The sequence below is a fragment of the Trachypithecus francoisi genome, unplaced genomic scaffold, assembly GCF_009764315.1.
Source record: "Trachypithecus francoisi isolate TF-2019V2 unplaced genomic scaffold, Tfra_2.0 Lachesis_group4, whole genome shotgun sequence".
Taxonomy (NCBI): Eukaryota; Metazoa; Chordata; class Mammalia; order Primates; family Cercopithecidae; genus Trachypithecus; species Trachypithecus francoisi.
Genome location: NW_022681469.1, coordinates 54,002,719 through 54,017,123, shown reverse-complemented (window position 1 = coordinate 54,017,123; position 14,405 = coordinate 54,002,719). Strand labels below are relative to the sequence as shown.

The following is a 14,405-nucleotide window of genomic DNA, read 5'->3' as shown; positions in this document are numbered from 1 at the left end:
TAAAAAATGCACATTTGCACCAACAAGTGAGACATTGTCAGGCAATCTGGTTTTTGTTTTTTTTTTTTGTTTTGTTTTTTGTTTTCTCAACCAGCTGCTAAAGTGCTTCCAGAACGCTCGGGGAAAATGGTGCTCCCCTCTGAACCCAGAGTTCCCAAGTCTAGCTTCGGCAGCAACGCCGAATGCAGCACAAGGGTTGGGGAATAGGGCAGGAGTGGGGACCAAAGGGAAGGAGAGGAGCCGTGCTGCTCTTAATGCTCTTAATGCTTTATTTTACTTGCAATGGTTCCACAGGTCCTTGGCATTTGGGCATAGCTGGCTGCAGACCAGGGAGAGCCACCTGAGACCCAATGGCCCCTTTCCTGGGCTGCTCCAAGAGTACAGACACCCTGACTCCAGTTCCTGCCTTCCTGCTAGTTTTAGCCATGTAAGTGGAAGATTATTCCTTCACATGTCGGAGTGACCTGCCTCTCTCACGCTTGACAAAGCCCTCAGCGCAAGCTTTGCAAACAGCCTCGCTGACCACAAACACCATTTACCTGATTGAGGGGCACTCTGGCATTGTTACAGGCAGGGGCAGGGGAGAAGGCTGAACTTGAAGGTGCAGAGAGGGCAGGGCCTGCTAATCTCACAGCTGCTCCCTGCCCCCACTGCTCTGGGCCTGGTGCTTCACGTGGGAATAAAACAGGGCAGGCTGCCCTCGTGGGATGAAGGATGTCTGTGCGGAAAGGCCAGGCTTCCCCAGCTCCTGCCTTCCAGTTGACTGTGGACAGCTTGTGTGGAGGTTACTTCTAAGGAGCCTGTTCTTTCTATGCCCATCTTGGGTCCTTCACCCCTGCCAGGATGATAGTCATGCAGTCCTCACCTTTAAAATGAGGGCATGTGAGGTGATCTCTTTTGTTCGTTTTTATTTTTTGAGACAGGGTGTCGCTCTGTTACCCAGGCTGAAGTGCAGTGGTGTGATCACAAGGCTCACTGCAGCCTTGACCTTCTGAGCTCAACCTCCTGAGTAGCTGGAACTAGAGGCGTGCACCACCACACCTACCTAATTTTGTTATTTTTTTGTAGACACAGGGTCTCACTACATTGCCCAGGCTAGGTAATCTCTTAAGGATCCTTTGGGCTTTAAAATTCCACCTCTCGGATGGCCTGTGCTGTTTCTGGAAGGCACCAAGCAAACACGTAAGTCCTGCAGAGCAGGAATGACACAGCCCTCTGGGCATGTGGGGAGACTGGCAGCAGTGCTGCTGGTGGTAGGAGGTATACAGAAATTGGTGGTATGTTCTTAAGACCCTTGAATGGCTGCAAACTCAAAAAAGGTTACTTAGCCAGAAAACTGTCTGAAATTGTTGGAGTGAACTCTGAGCATATAATAATGCTCAGATTATAACATAATAAATGAATGTATTCAATTTTCAAAGCTTTGAGGGTCATGGGGAGGTTGCAATGGTGTTACCGATGATGTGCACAAGAAAACTATTCTATACCCAAGACAGATTCCCTGGCTGGTTACCAAAACGCCTCCCTGCTTTTTTGCTTTTTGTCTGCCTTTTCTCTCTCTCTTTTTTTTTTTTAGCTTCACTTAGAAAAAAAACCTGCTAGGCCTGGAGATGCTGGTTTGCTTGGGGCCCTTTCTGGCCAGGCTGCCTGGTGTGGTGTTTTTTCTTGGGTCTGTCAGGGTCAGGCATGTGCCTGGTCCCACACCAGCACCTCGTGTCGACCTGGAGCTGAGCAGGCTGTTGGCTGGGGGTAGGAGCTGGCTGCCAAATGTGAAAGTGAGGCAGAAACAAGCAAAAGACCCAATGAGACAAGACAACCCACAAAATGCAAAAACAACGCGCGGCAGAAAAATCCCCAAACAAACTTCAGATGGGGTTACAGGCTGGAAGCCAAGGCTGTGCTTCTGCTATGGCGAGGACCCCTCAGCCTCCAGCCACTGTGCCCACGCCTACTGGTTTTCTGGGGATGTTGTTACCACCTCTAAAGAGTGAAACTGAGCTTTCCATTCAGGAAGAGCCAGGCGCTGGGGGCTCTAGCCCGAACCGTGAGGCCCACAGTGCTTAGCGAGAGCAATAGGCTCTACCTTTCTCTCTTGACAGTGGGTGAGCAGTGCAGGCAAAGATGTGCAAGGTACAATACCTGCTTTATTTGAATGCTTTGGGCCTGAGGGACTTTTCAGACATAATTTTTAAAAGAGTTACAGATGAAAGATAGAAAAACTAGAACTACAGACAAATACAGAGTAGACAATAAAAATTACCCACAATTCCTTGGGTGCTTACAAATCAAGCTTAACCTGAGGACAGTTTCTCTGTCACAGGGTGGCTGTCACTGCATTTTACTTTCTCTGGCCACCATCAGGGAGTGCCCATGATGTGTGAAGAAGTTATGAAATGTATAGCTTCTCCTGGTCTTTTGGAGAGAGTAAAAACTGCCAGGTTTAGTTCTACAGCAGATCGATCCAAAGCAAACATTACCCATGTAAGGGCCTCTAACAGATAACCATCAGATAACCATCAGATAACCATCAGATAACCATCAGATAATCATCAGATAACCATCAGATAACCATCAGATAACCATCACCCTATGTGCCTCTTCCAGCACCCCAGCGTCTGCTCAGACAACCAAGGAATAGACCCACAAGAGACCGTCCCAACACCCTATCGGCTGTGCCAGCCCTCGTGTTCCTGTTTGGGAATTCCAACCTGATTATGGGGGATAGACAGTTGTAAACCCAACTGCAGAATCAACCTGGAAACTCCTGAGGCCAAAGGACAGAGACTGTGTGTGCCTGTGCAGCACAGCTGCTGGAGAGGCTGTCCCTCACATGCCTTGAGGCACCATGAGATCCCTGTGTGTTGTCCAGCTTTCCAGCAGTGAAGCTTCTATGGAAGCCAGGGCTAGTTCAATCTGTTTGCATGATATGGATACACAGAATCACCTGCTCACAAGACCCTCGGAATCTACAGAGTAGGTCAGCGCAGAGCACCCTGCCTCCTGGGTTGCTAGGGTAACTCCCACTAAGCACTGAACTGAGTGAGGGACTTCATCTGCCCAGGGAAGAAGGGACCTGGTTTTCCCTTGCCTTTTTAGGTGGGGTTCCTACGTGCAGGTAAACTCTGCGTCCCCCTTAAAATGAAACGGACCTGCTTAATGATAAGAGCACATCAGTCCTTGGTTATGGCTGCCACTCCCTTTCAGTCTAATCTTGAGTCAGACCCTGATGACACTGACACATACCTGAAAGTCTCCTGTAAGGCTTGTTGCTGTTTTTGGTGCCATTTTGGTGTTTCTTATCTATGGTGGATGGCAGAATTCCTTTGCCATTTAAGATCTTCTCTGGTGAAGGTGGCACTGACTTGGACATCAGGACAGGCTTAATTAAAGGAGGGGTGGAGACGACAGAGGATGAGGTGGAGGAGGCAGAAACTGCAGTAGTGGTTGTAGAGTTCATTTTGACATTGGCACCATCTGCCTTCACTAGGTTAGGAATCTTCTCTAAACTGACTACAGGAACCGGAACGCTGAAAAATAAATGAACAAACACGCACAATTGCCTTCTTTGATACATCTAGTCTGCTGAGGAACCATACCTGCTTATCATTATCAGAACATTTCCTTATCACTTATTTATACTCCTTCTATAAGCAAGCAGCATGAATCCAGTTTTGATGGGAGAGAGTTCTGTGCCCTGGAAAGGATCAACAGGGGATGCGAGGCTGGCACAGTGCCAGGGGTGGCATCAGGGCTGACTGATGACCGCCCGTGCTGAGCTGTCCCCATAGATCCTGCAACTCCCCCCTTCCCGGGTCCTATAGGTTGGCCGTCTCCAACACAGCACCTTGGGCAGAACAAGGCGCCTGCTGTGAAGCTCAGGAAGAGATACCGTTTGTCCCCTGAAGACAGTGTGCCACTGCTGAATCACGCCCCCTCCCCCCGCTGCTCAGCTAGTCCCCCAGCCCGGCCCGGATCGGGCCTGACATCTGCTTAGCTCCGGAGTGCTGACAGGATCACACCACAAGGAGGCATGGCTTCAGGCCAGCGTGCTGCATGGCGTGCTGTCGGACGGCTTCTGGATCACTCTCACATCCTGGGGATGGGCTCAAATTGAGTGAGCCGCCATGTAGCATTATCCAATATTCCATTTTAGGCAGCTAGTTATGTAAATAGGCAATTCTCAAGGCTGGCAGGTGAGAGGATGAATTTTAAGAAGGCAGAGCACAAAGGTGTGCTTCACTCTTCAGAATCTGTCACCTTAGCCCCCTTCCCTGCTAATTCTCCTGTATGGGATGTGCATTTGATTTCTCTGCTTCTTTAATGCTGAAGGACCTGTGTCTGGGGGGCTGTGGAGAACTCCATCTCTGGGTCTTAAAAGAGGAGATGAATAAGCTTTGCTTTGGTCCCTGAGCTAGATTCCTTTTCCTCCTGGCAGGAGGGGAGAATGCTAACATGGGCTCCCCAGTCATCTCTGAGCTGAGAGTGAAGCCTACTTAGCTATTTGAATGCCAAATGATCTAGAATATGGCTTTTACATTCCTGCAGACAATGTAGGGCGGGAAAGAGGGGCTGTTTTTGGCAGGCGAAGCCTCTTATCTGTCCACATGGCCGGCTGGCTGGCTCTCCTTTCTCTAAGATTCATTCACAGATTATTTCTTTGATCAACTTGTTCATGAAATTATTTTAGCCCCCTCCCAGCCTCTGCCCCTTTTATGACTTTGAAATAGGATCCCAGCTGTTGGTTACAGATCTTTGCCAGTGAGAAGGGCATAGAGCAGTGGAACAGATTGTGGCTGGACATTACGGACTTCTCCCTCGGACCACGTACCTTCTTGGCCTGGGGAAGGGTGACGTGGGGCTTCGAGTCTCATGTGAGGGGAAACTCAAATGACAGTTTTTTGTAACAAACCCTGCCACTGCCAGTTCCGTCCCTGATCAGAGTGTCTCAATCTCTGAGATACAGCTGAACTGCTGCTCCTTTCTATTTAATGGCAATTCTCAAAGCACTCCCGTATCACTGAAGAACGGCACAAGAAGCCCTTTGAGGGTGAGCACATGAAGACGCTAGACAGATATTACCTGGTGAAATTAGGGCTGCATTCCTGATTTTTTTCCAAATGATAAAAAGATGCAAAACAAGGTGATACAGAATTCTTCTAGGCTTATTCCTTGACACATTTTAAAAGCCACAAGTTACAGAAATCAGGGTCCTGAAGAGAGACTTGTATACCCATGTTCATAGCAGCATTATTCACAATAGCCAAAGGTGGAAGCAGCCCAAGTGTCCATCAATGGATGAATGGGTAAGCAAAATGTGGCATCATTCAGCTTTAAAAAGGAAGGAAATTCTGACATGGGCAGGAGCCTTGAAGACATTATGTTAAGTGAAATAAGCCAGTCACAAAAGATAAATACTGTATAATTCCACTTATATGAGGTACCTGGAGTAGTCAAATTCATAGAGACAGAAAGCAGAACAGTGGTTGCCAGGGAATGGGGGAAGGGAGAATGGGCAGTTTTTTTATGCCCATTGAACAAGTGTATAGAGTTTCAGTTTTGCAAGATGGAAAAAAAGTTCTGGAGATTGGTTGCACAACAGTGTGAATGTACTTAATACTATTAAAATGTACATTAAAAATGGTTAAGATGGTAAATTTTATGTTATGTGCATTTTACCACAATTAAAAATGTTTTACATGTACAAACTAAAAAAAAAAAAAAAAAAATGCAAATGACGAAACTCTTACAACTTAAATTATACCTCAATAAACCTGACTTTAAAAATACAGATCAGAGGCTGGGTGTGGTGGCTCACACCTGTAATTCCAGCACTTTGGGAGGCTGAGGCGGGCGGATCACCTGAGGTCAGGAGTTCAAGAGCAGCCTGGCCAACATGGTGAAACCCCGTCTCTACTAAAAATACAGAAACCGGCCAGACGTGGTGGCTCTCACCTGTAATCCCAGCACTCTGGGAGGCCGAGGTGGGTGGATCACAAGGTTGGGAGATCAAGACCATCCTGGCTAACATGGTGAAACCCTGTCTCTACTAAAAATACAAAAAAAAACAAAACAAAACAACAACAACAACAACAAAAACCAAAAAAATTTAGCCGGGCGTGGTGGTGGGCGCCTGTAGTCCCAGCTACTCGGGAGGCTGAGGCAGGAGAATGGTGTGAACCCAGGAGGCAGAGCTTACAATGAGCCGAGATTGCGCCACTGCACTCCAGCATGGGCAACAGAGCGAGACTCTGCCTCAAACAAACAAACAAATGGAAAAAACACACAAAGAACAGAAATTAGCCAGGGGTGGTGGTGCATGCCTGTAATCCCAGCTACTCAGGAGGCTAAGGTGGGAGAATCACTTGAACCCAGGAGGCAGAGGTTGCAGTGCACTGAGATCATGCCACTGTACTTCCACCTGGGCAACAGAGCGAGACTCTGTCTCAAAAAAAAAAAAGTATCAGTGGCCAGTTGTGGTGGCTCATGCCTGTAATCCTAGCACTTTGGGAGGCTGAGGTGGGAGGATTGCTTGAGTCTAGGAGTTTGAGACCAGCCTGGGAAACATAGCGAGACCAGTCTCTACAAAATAAAAATAAAAATTAGCCAGGCATGGTGGTATGTGCCTGTAGCCCTAGTTACTTGGGATGCTGCAGGTGGATCGCTTGAGCTCAAGAGTTTGAGGTTACAGTGAGCTATCATCACGCTATTGCACTCCAGCCTTGGCAACAGAGCAAGACCCTGTCTCAACTCCTCGCTGACCCCGCTGGCACCCCCCAAACCCAAACATATTGGCCAGGTATGGTGGCTCATGCCTGTAGTCCCAGGAGTTTTGGGGGCCAGGGTGAGAGGATTGCTTGCGGCCAGGTTTTTTTGTTTGTTTGTTTGTTTTGAGACAGAGTCTCTGTCACCCAGGTCGGAGTGCAGTGGCACAATCTCGGCTCACTGCAACCTCAGCCTCTTGGGTTCAAGCAATTCCCCTGCCTCAGCCTCCCAAGTAACTGGGATTATAGGCACCTGCCACCACACCTGGCTAATTTTTGTACTTTTAGTAGAGATGGGGTTTCACCATGTTGGCCAGGCTGGTCTCGAACGCCTGACCTCAGGTGATCTGCCTGCCTCAGCCTCCAAAAGTGCTGGGATTACAGGCATGAGCCACTGCTACCGGCCTAGGCCAGATATTTGAGACTAGCCTGGACAACACAGTGAGACCATGTCTTTACCAAAAAAAAAAAAAAAATATATATATATATATATGTGTGTGTGTGTGTGTGTACATATATATATACACACATATATACATATATATGTATATATATATATATATGCTGGGCACGTTGATGGATACACATAGTTCCAGCTACATGAGAGGCTGAGGCAGGAGAGTCACCCGAGCCCAGGAGTTTGAGGCTGCAGAGAGCTAGGATTGTGCCACTGTACTCCAGCATGGGTGACACAGTGAGACCCTATCTTGGAAAAAAAAAAAATTAGAAGAATCTGTTCTGTTCAAAAAGATTTATTGATTTAATTTCTCACCCTTGTTCTGATCTGTTGACTTTTATTTATTTAGGGAAAAAAATCAAACTTCAAGTGTTGATATGAACACACGGACAGCTAGTAAGAAGAGAAGGTGCTCTAGTACCTGGGCAGCCTTCGGTGATGTATTAGTATTTCTTTGTGAAGCCAAGTTAGTTCAGGAAAGGAAATTAGAACTTGCAAGTTGCAGATCTAGTTCTTGTTGCATGAGCTGGTACGAGTTAACATAATGCCTCTAGTTTCTGTGAAAAATGCCCTATGTAGATGTTAGGCCCTCAGGCCTTCAGCAGACAAAGATATGATGCCCGGGATAGAATAATCCAGAGCAACTGTACAAATGGAAATACATTTAAAAAACCAGCTGGGCATGGTGACTCATGCCAGTAATCCCAGCATTTTGGGAGGCTGAGGCAGGTGGATCACCTGAGGTCAGGAGTTCAAGACCAGCCTGACCAGCATGGTGATACCCCATTTCTACTAAGAATACAAAATTAGCCGGGTGTGGTGGCGCATGCCTGTAATCCCAGCTATTTGGGAGGCTGAGGCAGGAGAATCGCTTATACCTGGGAGGCGGAGGTTGCAGTGAGCCGAGATCGTGCCATTGCACTCCAGCTTGGCGACAGAGCGGGACTCCGCCTCAAAAAACAAAAACAAAAACAAAAAAACAAGTCAAGCAGCCCTCAAATGCTCACAGCACAGTCTGCGTTTCTCCTCTAAAGTCAATGTCTGGCTCTGAATGTGCTCCTTAAGGCAGCCACACGAGCACAGGTGCACCAGGTCCCAACATTTGGAACTGTGCCAGTTGACTCAGCTCTTTGGTGACACTCCTTCCCAACTGTGTATAACTGAGCTTGGGCCAGGCCAGCTAATGTCTGTGACTGTCTCCTAATTTGGAATTTTTTCCACTATATAATGAGTATGGCCCATTCATACTCTACTGTCAATGCTTCCAGAACTCAGCTGGCTGCAAAACTGCAGCCCATCAGAAACAGGAAAGACAGCCTGGCGTGCAGTCCTCTGGATTGAAGAATGGGAAGCGTTGGGGAAAAAAGCCTGATCATGAATGTTTCAAAGATTTCAAAGACCAGGTGAGTCGGTAAGGAGCTGGGCCACTGAGTAAACACCTCTGATGTTAGGTAAAAGTACTTGGCAGGAGGATAGAAGGGAGACTGAGCTCTTTTGGGTGTGTTCTAAGGGTGTTCATTAGCTAATGGAGAAGGGCTTAGAAGAGTGAAGGAGGAGAACCTGGAGCCGTCCCTGATACTTTTTTCTTTGGTGTCCCTTCTCTCCCTCAAAACCTTTGGGTTTTCTCTTGAAGGGAACCTGCCTTGGCCTGGACTGAGAAGACACAGAAGCAGGCAGCTGAGTGATGGTGGGAAAGGCATTTGACCTTGCCATCCTCTTCCCCAGTATACATGCTAGCCATCGGGCCAGTCTTTCCTCACTACAGCTGGCAACAGCTCCAGGGTCCTGAACTGAGAGAGCAAAGGAGGAAACGGTCACAGGACAGTGCCACAGAATCTGGAAAGCCAATCCCAGAGATGATCCTTCTTGAGCAAAAAGATCCAGCTGACATAAGAGCCTACATTTTTTTTTTTTTTTTAGATGGAGTCTCGCTCTTTTGCCCAGGCTGGAGTGCAGTGGCGCAATCTCTGCTCACTGCAACCTCCGCCTCCCGGGTTCAAGCGATTCTCCTGCCTCAGCCTCCTGAGTAGCTGGGATTACAGGCACCCGCCACCACGCCCAGCTAATTTTTGTATTTTTAGTAGAGATGGGGTTTCACCATGTTGGTCAGGCTGGTCTTGAACCCCTGACCTCGTGATCCACCCACCTCGGCCTCCCAAAGTGCTGGAATTACAGGTGTGAGCCACCACGCCCGGCCTCATAAGAGCCCCACCCCCCACCTCCCACACGCACAGATCCCACGTGTGCCTATGCTGCAGAGAGGGGGACAGTGCAGTCACAGGGAAGCCAGCATCTTGGAATTGTCCTCTGCTTCCTCTCACTGTCCCCGTATGCATTCCCCTTACTTCCTCTGCTGTCACCTTCCCCAGCCAGGAAAGTGTCCCAGCCTTGGACACGCCCCTTCCAGATGGCTGTGGACCCTGAATGACAAGTTTGACTTTTTTTCCATTTGGAAAGAAGCCAAAAGGTTCTAACCCCTGCTTTCACAGTATGGGCATCTCCCATCTTCTTTGTGTCTAATCACAGTAACACCTCCATGTGCTGGTGGTGAGACCTGGGAGGGGGTGGTGAGTTGGCAATAGCCTGATGGGTGACTCAGCAATTGATTACGCTGTTTGCTTAGGTGACAAACAAGCCTGGCAGTTACCCCCGAGCTTAGCCAAAGCCGTTCAAAGTTCCTTTTCCTTCAGTCTAAAGGATGCATGTTCACCCTTTCCAAAGTTGCACAATTAGTTGCATTTATCAACTCACGATTGTTCTTTCTTTGTGGAGCAGTGTTTGAAAGGGAAAGATGAGTCCCCACTCTTCCCCTGCTGCTTTCATAATGCCTGTTTTGTTCGCTTGGGATGAACTCTTTCAGGGAGCTCAGGGCTGCAGCCTGTTCCCCTGCTGTGTCTAATATACTGGGAGTAGTTCTCTCCTCATCATCTCTGAACCTTTGTCTCGGTCCTGGGAAAGGAACCCAATGCCGAGAACACCCTCCCTCATCCCCCTTGCTACATGGGGGCGATATCTACCTCTGTTTCTTTTGTGCTGCTTTAGTTGCCCACGTCTTCTTCCTTTGTGCTTGGCCTGTCTGAATTTATCTTTCTAGATCAAGGCGGGTCCTCTGGCTTTAAGAAACATGGTTCTCTTGGCATCAAGTAGATTCCCCTCCCTGCCCAGTGATGTCTGCAAAAGAACAGAGGTGGAGACTCATGACGGTGCCATTGCAAGAGCCACCAATGTGCCGCAGGGCCAGCTGCCCTTCTGCCAGCTACACTTTCCTGGTGATCATGATCTATTCTTTGATTATCAACAGATATGCCTTAAGAGAATGGTTCAGAATGTCTCTAGGTCTGCAGAAATTATTGCCAGCCCTTCTTCACTTACCAGAGCAGGGTAAAGATGAATTTGACAGGCAGGAGCCTGAAGACATATGGTATTTGTGCTGTGGGTTTTGTGTGTGATGAGAGTTCTCAGCTGTCTGATTTCCTCCACCAATTCCTTCGACAAAAGCCTATGTGCTTATGCTGCTGGCCTGGCAGAAATTTGAGAATCTCTGACTCACTGGCAGAGTCTTAGAAGGGCCATATCACCCAGCCTCTTGGCTTCCAAGCAGTGATAGCATTAAGTCATCCCAAATAAAAAGGAATTTACCCTCTTTGAAAATGCCCTTGGAGAAGGAATTCAATTTGGCTCTCTTGGATGTATTTTGGCGGCTACTATGCGGAAATTATTTATATCCAATCTAAATTCTTTAAGTTGAAGAAATACTTGGGAGATTCGAGAAGGCTGAGGGGCAGGCAATCACTAAGAATCAGGGTAAATAACAGAGACACAAAGTCCTCCTACCGTGGTATGACAGATACAGTTGATACTGAATAAATCCTGACAAGTGAATAAATGGTATTTTTGCGTGTGTGTCTGGAAAAATATTGGGAAAACTTTCGGAAGACCTGTCTGTAAACATCTTTAGCAAACAGAAAACAGGTATTCAACCACAGAGCATGGTAAATAAGAACATCTGCCAGATAAGTCTAATATTATTCTGTGGCTGAGTGTCAGGCCTGGTGGTTAGAGAGGAGGCATAGTGTCTAATCTCTCCTGGCCTTTGCACAGTTTTGGATTCTCTCCCATGTAACACACCTTCAGTAAACTGGGGAAATGTAGTCAGACCACACAGCTATCAGGTGAGTGGTGCTGGCAGCAGAGACAAAAGAAAAATGGGTTGGCAGGGCTCAATTTCAGCCTAGAGTGGTACCATGCAGAGCTCGACAGGGACCCACTGCCGGCCAAGAAGGTCATAGTGTCTTCATCAGTGACTTGGACGATGGGCTAAGATTTTCCTCCTCAATTGGGTTCGGAGATGATTAGCTGCTGTGAAGAATGATGTGGGATTTCCTCCTGAGTCAGTTAGGTGGGAGGAAAAATGAACAAGCTGACTTGGAAGAATTGTAAAAACGGCCAGAAGCAAATCAAATAAAACCAGGCAGAACAAGTGTGACTGAATTGAAGGTCTGTGCCTTGTCAATATTCTGGCAAATTTATAGAATGTGGAGTGTTGGAAGATGGTTGAGGATAAGGTTTAGAAATATAGGCTTTCAAATCAGACCAACCTAGACTCAAATCCTGCCTTTTCTGTTGCTAGATGCATTACAGTATCACAGCCTTCTGGCTACCCTGTTTCAGGGCCTCAGTGGGCTTATCAGGACTCTAAGAATGAGAAAGAGGACAGCTGGCCAAGTAAGGAGTGAGTGCTGCTTTCACTTTCCTGCCTTGGTGGGGTGGCCTCACGCAGTGCAAAGCCCACACAAACATACGTGGCTGCCCTGCCTAACTTATCTCAGGCTCAGTTTTCTTATCAGTCAAATGAAGATAACAAGAGATATTTGAAGTGATTAAGTGAGGTAATAGATACCAAGTGCCTAGCATAGTGCCAGGCACATAGCAGACTCTCAATAAACTGTAACTAAACAAAAAGGGCACAGAGGATCCCAGCATCTGCTCTCATCCACCTTATACTTGTAGGGTATATATGTGGGGTGCAAATCATAGTCACCATCAGAAAACTTCTGCTTCCTTAGTCCCTTCTGGTCCCAGCGTGGAAGGAGGGGTGGACAGGGTGGAGGCAGAAGCACCAGCACAGGGTGGGAGCAGCAGCCTTCCACATTCATGCAGATTAGACGACTCCTTCTGGGTGGGGCAGTGAGGAAGAAAGGCAGAACGAGGTGGGGCCAGATTCAATGACCCTTTTCCAGGACCTGTCAGCCCTACTTCACAAGCCCGCCTGCTTCTCCATCTCTAGTATTCCAGACACTGCCTGGACTAGGGGTTAAAGGACCCATCTGGATAGGACATTCTGGAAGAGGAGTAAGGAGGAACTCCAGCCTCCTCATGCACAAACATATTGTCTCCTGCAACCCTGAAGTATGTTAGGCATTGGGGCTCTCTGCTGGTTCAAAGATGCCTTCCAGAGAAATAACTCTACGAGCCCCCCTCTAGGCTGCTCCAATTTTCTGAAAGCAGGAGGCCCCAGCTCAGCTCTCCCTGCTGGTCTGTTAGTCTCTCTTGTACTTCTGTTATTCACAGCTTCCCAGGGCATGAGCAGAAGGTGGTCTCCAAACCTACTGGGTGAATAAGGAGTGCTAAGTGTCCTGACATTCCTGGGGAGTCCTAGTGCCCTAGGACTGTGAAAAAGTCGGCAAGTCACAGAAGAGGAGAAGATAAAAAGGAAAAATCGAACCCTCATGCAGTAGGGGATATGATGCTGCACAGGCTGCCTTTGGGACCAGCTGTGCCTACAGCAGTGTGGCCTTGGGTAGCGTCCAGGAGGGTTTTAAGGATAACCCTAGACCTAATCAACTGCACCTGCTCAGTGCCTTTCCTCCGCAAATGAGAACAAAGAGCCGCACAATTCCAATGAATGGCCATTGAAATTCACATCAATAAGGAAATGGTATCAGAGCCTGGGAGGACAGGAATTGAGAACGTAGAGATTAGGAGGCAATTTGATTCTGCAGGGAGCGCTGGTGCAGGGTGAGGCAGAGCCCCAAGCACCCTGTCCCCAGCACTGGCCCAGAACAGGCTCCGCTCTGGAGCAACAAGCGGGAGCGCTCCCCTCGGCAGCCACCAGAGGTCATTGGTTCCTGCTGTTCGAGCTGCAAGCTGCTCTGTCTGCAGTGCCTTCCAGCTAGTACAGCCCAGACAGTTACTGTTTCCCAACAGTGCTGGAGGAAACACTGACCCGAGGGGAGACAGGGCAACTCCTTACAGAACACCCTCCATCCCCCTGCCAGGAAGGCTGGGAGCTGCACCTTGAGCAGAGACCCTGGGCTCCCATCCTAAGCCTTTGGCCTTCAAGAAGCTTTTCCTGAGCACGCTGAGAGATAAGGAAAAGGCAAAGCGTCCCAGGCTACTTATCAGTGCTCCAGCTTCTGGCCAGGTACCCTGACACCTGCTGCTCCCAGTTTCCTGCCAGAGGAAAAGCCCCCAGAAGCACCTTCCCTCCCCTGGGCATCACTCACTCACTCTGCTTTTTCCTTTTTGGTATTAGAATCCAGTTCTGGGCAGGCAGCCTTGCACCTGAACCACCTTCATCCAGAAAACAAATCACATTTTCTTTTTAAACCTTCAAGGGTTTATTCTGAATGGCATTTTTGCCATATTAAAAAAAAAAGTTTAGTCTTCACACTGACCTATAGCAAACTCAGAATATTCTTTGTCCCAAATTAAATAGACTTTTTCTTTTTTAAACTCTATGTTAGCAACATCAGGCCGGGTGCGGTGGCTCAGGCCTGTAATCCCAGCACTTTGGGAGGCTGAGGTGGGTGGATCACTTGAGGTCAGGAGTTGGAGACCAGCCTGTCCAACATGGTGAAACCCCGCCTCTACTAAAAATACAAAAATTAGCCGGGCGTGGTGGTGTATGCCTGTAACCCCAGCTACTCGGGAGACTGAGGCAGGAGAATTGCTTGAACCCAGGGAACGGAGGCTGCAGTGAGCTGAGATCGTGCCACTGCACTCCAGTCTACAAGCCAGGGGGAGACTCTGTCTCAAAGAAAAACAAAAACAACAACAACCGAAAAACTATGTTAACATCAGCATCCAGTTAGAAACCGGCTCTTCCCCGACATTCAGTCACTCACAAGTGAATCTGACTAAAGTCCACCTCTTAAACAGCTGTTAAAAAGTCCAGGCCTCAGCAT

At 48.1% G+C, this 14,405-nt stretch overlaps 1 protein-coding gene across 14 annotated transcripts in view; it reads right to left on the bottom strand.

The window, feature by feature from the left end:
- ATXN7L1 (ataxin 7 like 1) overlaps positions 1–14,405 on the bottom strand; it is a 271,184-nt gene that overhangs the window by 33,347 nt on the left and 223,432 nt on the right. For 13 of the 14 annotated variants that reach the window (XM_033195034.1, XM_033195037.1, XM_033195038.1 and 10 more), the window contains one exon: positions 3,244–3,527. In XM_033195034.1, the coding sequence (XP_033050925.1) occupies positions 3,244–3,527 (284 nt within the window). Of the gene's footprint in view, positions 1–3,243; positions 3,528–10,235; positions 10,390–14,405 lie in introns of all 14 variants that reach the window. The other variant, XM_033195046.1, reaches the window with a different exon arrangement.